This window comes from Arachis duranensis, chromosome 6 (genome assembly GCF_000817695.3).
Source record: "Arachis duranensis cultivar V14167 chromosome 6, aradu.V14167.gnm2.J7QH, whole genome shotgun sequence".
Lineage (NCBI taxonomy): Eukaryota > Viridiplantae > Streptophyta > Magnoliopsida > Fabales > Fabaceae > Arachis > Arachis duranensis.
In genome coordinates, this window is record NC_029777.3 from 7,878,966 (window position 1) to 7,883,352 (window position 4,387).

The following is a 4,387-nucleotide window of genomic DNA, read 5'->3' on the forward strand; positions in this document are numbered from 1 at the left end:
TGTTATGTGTACAATAAAATTAATCACAAAAATTAACTATCAATATAAAATATACGCTAAAATATACATATACATAAAAAATAAATTAAATTACATATATATTTATATACAAATATATTACTGATTTTAATAGCTGATTTTGGTAGACAAATAATATTTTTCTTTTTATAAAATGGTATAAGTAGCCATCTCAATCAAATCATGACAAAACCTTGCTTCTGGGATATAAAACAAAAGCATAAGTGGGCCTAAGATACATAAAGGTTGGGCATATTTCAAACAAATTATCATAAAGTTTCCTTATGATAGANNNACTTCTGTATTTTTTATCAATAAATATTTTTAGACGTAATGTCTCTATTTATATCTCATTTATTAAACATAATTTTGTGTCTTAATTTTTTATATTTGAAAATAAACGCAGCCTTAGTACTGGGTTGGAGTCATGTGGACTTTTTTTAGTGTCATCCAATTCAAGAAAATTTGGTTTTCTCTTCTATGGAAACATATATATTAAGGGTGGGTTGCTGTGGTTATATTTATTTACTTTGGTAATTTCATAAATGTATCTTATGCTGGATGTCGGCAGCTGCCACAGATAAATGAAAAAGAAAAAAAAAAAAACAAGCTAAGAAAATGCAGGCGATCACGTGTAAAGGTTTTGTAAAACTATTCTACAAAGTATTTTCTTTATATATATACTTTAAAATATTAATCATCTAACTTATTTACACAATTGTTAATCATACATCATCTAACAACGTGATGTTTCTTGTTACATATTACTCATCCATTATTAAAGCAAGTGTTTCTTTTAATTTGTTAATAAATTCAAAAATAAAAATATTTATTTTGAGAAGAATAAAATACTAACAAACTCTTCAATAAGAGTTACTAATGCAAAGACAGACATACATTTTGAAAAATGCACTTCATACACCACTATCTCTGACATTTGCAGTAGGGGATAGCTAAACTAACGTTTTCCACGCTGCATCAAATATTTTTAGTTCAACCAAGATTATCTTTTCTATTTTTTGACCGACACATTCACACCCACTTCTATAATTTGTATCAACAATTATCATCTCATGTTATTCTTCAAGTCTTTTCCAAAAATAAATTGTCAAAACTATACAATAGTAGTGAGACATATTCAGATATTCTAAAGATATATACTAGAGTGCAATCGATGTCTAATTAGTTGAATAATTCTAATAAAAAGTTGGATGTAACATTTTACTTTATTAATAAGATAATAAATCTATAAAGCCATCTATAAATCACTTATGTTAATTATTTTGATAAACATATCGAGAATACATATAATCTAATCAGTAGGTTGGAAACACTTTATCATTCTTTTTCCTTTATTTTAGAAGTAAATGATTGCACAACCAAGATCTAATTTGCTACCATCCGACACATTTCGTGTCTGCTCGATCACTCCACCATTTACTCTGGCGGGCCATATCAATATCTACACTCGTCTATGATTTTCTGAGTGATGGCGAAAACTAATTTAATGGGGTATGCAGTCAGCCTTAAATTTCAAAATAGTATATTAAAAGAGTACGTGTATAATCACACACTGTGAGATGTATTGGACTTCTTTTAGATTTGATGTACAAAAATACAAATATAGTTACTTAATGATTAAAAATTATAAAATGTGCTAACCCATAACATTCAACGTTCTGCTATTCCAACTTGTGTTTGAGAATTCAGATAGACAAGGGGAAAAAAAAAAGTAAAAAAGTGCCATGCCACGCCACGAAGAATCTTTCTACAATTACATACATATAAGCAGAAATCATATTTTGTTTTCTCGCCATTTTCAATCAATACCGACACTGGTCCGTGACAGTGATATATCATATATATGAGTCATGAGACAAGAAGTGGAGATCGGGGAGTATATATGATAACGAAAATATTTGATAAAAAAAAATATTAGTGAAAAATTATAAAAACTTGTTACTTTTAATTTTATTTAATACACCTTTCAAATCTCTGTTCACAAATTCAAACCATGCAGCTCCTTTAATTTGAAAAACAAAAATTCGAATCTTATGCTCACCTTTAATTTCCTCATTATTGCAGTCGACTTTACATAAAATTGATAGTTAAAAATTGTTAGATAAAAATTTAGTCAAATAAATCAAATTATCTAACGACTCAGTTATTAAATTCAAACGAAGTTATGAAACTAAAACCGTAGCAATTACGCTAAGTGGAAAAAACATGGCAGTAGAAAGAAGAGGAGGAAAGTAGGAAAGAAAACGCACCAAAAGTAGCGGACTGGAAAGTGGTCCAGCCATCGACGACATTCCTACTGGCCTTCACGACGGTTTTTCCGATTCCGTCACCCACCAGCATCAAATTCGTCTTCTTCTTAATCACCTCCACGTTCTCAAAATACGCTCCAGCTTTTATGTGTATCACAAACCTATTAGCAACACAATGCAATCGGCATATCACTCATTTTCAAATCTTCAAATTAAATAACATTACTCTACGAACACATGTACCTGGTTGTGCTGGAGTTGGGAGCAGCAGCCAGCGCGTCCGCTATAGTTTTGAAGTTTCCAGTGCCATCTTGGGCCACAACAAGATTGAACTTAGTCTGATTCACAGAAGCTTGAAGCAGCTTGCGGTCTTTGTTAGTAATCCAGGTGGGAAAATGTCCCTTCATCTTCCCATATTCCGGGAAGACCTCCGATTTGGAAGGCTTCTTCACTCCGGGAACCTTCTTGAGCATGGCGAGGGAGTTACTAACATGATTAGAAATCTGAAACAACTTGTCCTGCAGGTACCTTTCCCTCACGTGACTCCCCTTGCAGTAAGCGAAGCCATCGAGACACGTGTACAAGTTGGTCATGGCTGCACTCAGAAGAGTCTGCGAGTCGTGGTGGCGCCTGCTGGGTATTGTGGTCTGGTTGAGATCGGAGATGGTGGTGGCGAGCTCCGTGCGGGTGTCGTCGAACAAGGCGATGCAGTCGTCGAGGGCACGTTTCTCCATGGTGCTGAGGTTTCGGAGACCCTTCCTGAGTCCGGTGCAGTTGTAGGAAGATGAAGTGACCTCGCCGACGGTGTGGTTGAGGAGAGAGCATATCGTTTGTGGGAGGGATTTGGATGCGAGATCGGGGAATGTGGAGACAGTTGAGACGCAGAGGTCTCGGTAGAATGTTCCTTCGCATGCTGACTCTGCTACTTGGATGTGTGCTTCTTTTTCATCAGATGCTGTTGCTTTTGTGATGATGATGTTTACAAGGAAAAGAGACAGCAATAGTGCTGTTCTTCTTCTGGTGAGGTTATACATTGTTGAGAAGAAGATGAATTAGCAGCTATGGCTGAATGCTGTGTATGGATCAGGTGGTTGGCTTCTTAATAAATAATAACCAGGAGGTGGGGTGATGAGGTTACTATTTTCAGTATTTTGTATTCTCTCTTAAAAAAATTAAAAAAGAAAGGTAAATTAAGTATGGGATTAATATATATTTTATCCAATCATAGTAATAAATGAAATGACTGTATCTTTTAAAACTGAATTAATATAACTTACTTTAACTCTAAAATGATACAATCATACAACACTAAGCTACATAGCAAGCTTTGTATTTTTTTTTTTTAAGTTAGGAGTAAGATTAGAATTTGAAATTTTTAAGTGAGAATAAAAAAATTATGATATTTGAATTATAGTTTGTTAGTATAAATTTTATATATTTATTGTGTATTTTTTATTTTAATATATAAAAAAATATAAAAATAATATTTTTAATTTATTAGTTTAATATTATATTTTTAATTAATATTTTAAATATTAATAATTAACTGATAAGAAAAATAATACATTGTATTGTCATGTATTATTATTCTGACATATATAATCATTAAAATTTAGAAAGTTACAAAAATGCAAATAAGTTGTACTAGCTAGTAGCAAACCGACAAACATCCAATAATTTCTTGGATCTGCGAGACAAGAAGAATCTTGCCCTATCTCAGATAGGAGATGGGCATTGACCTTGGCTTCACTATGTTTTCGGTAAGGGAATAGCTTCGCCTCGCCATGTTAAGTTTACCCTGCCTCAAGTCAAGGTTTAAAATTTGCATATCCGCTGTACGTCAGAATTCCATCCATCTTTTTAACACTAAAATAGATTTTGCATGTGTGTTATGTAATTAGGAAGATCTTGTATGTATGTTATGTAACCAATGTGTTGAACATTAGTTATCACTTGTTTTTTAGTTGTGATTTTTTTTTGGTAGATTTAGTGTGCATGACTGTCTTATGTTGGAAGGCAATGATCGTGTTTAGAGACGCTAAAAGAATATTTTTAAAGTTGTACTGAGTTATCAACTAGTAAGCAGAAGCGTAAGCGAT

The 4,387-nt window shown here is 32.7% G+C and overlaps 1 protein-coding gene across 1 annotated transcript in view; it reads right to left on the reverse strand.

Annotated features, from left to right (window-relative positions):
- Positions 1-3,393, reverse strand: part of LOC107492466 (pectinesterase) — a 4,349-nt gene extending 956 nt beyond the window's left edge. Inside the window, exons 1-2 of the mRNA XM_016113491.3 lie at positions 2,532-3,393; positions 2,289-2,449 (exon numbers count right to left, since the gene is read on the reverse strand). Of these exons, the coding sequence (XP_015968977.1) occupies positions 2,289-2,449; positions 2,532-3,322 (952 nt within the window). The 5' untranslated portion in view covers positions 3,323-3,393. The remainder of the gene's footprint in view (positions 1-2,288; positions 2,450-2,531) is intronic.
- Positions 3,394-4,387: the final 994 nt, after the last annotated feature.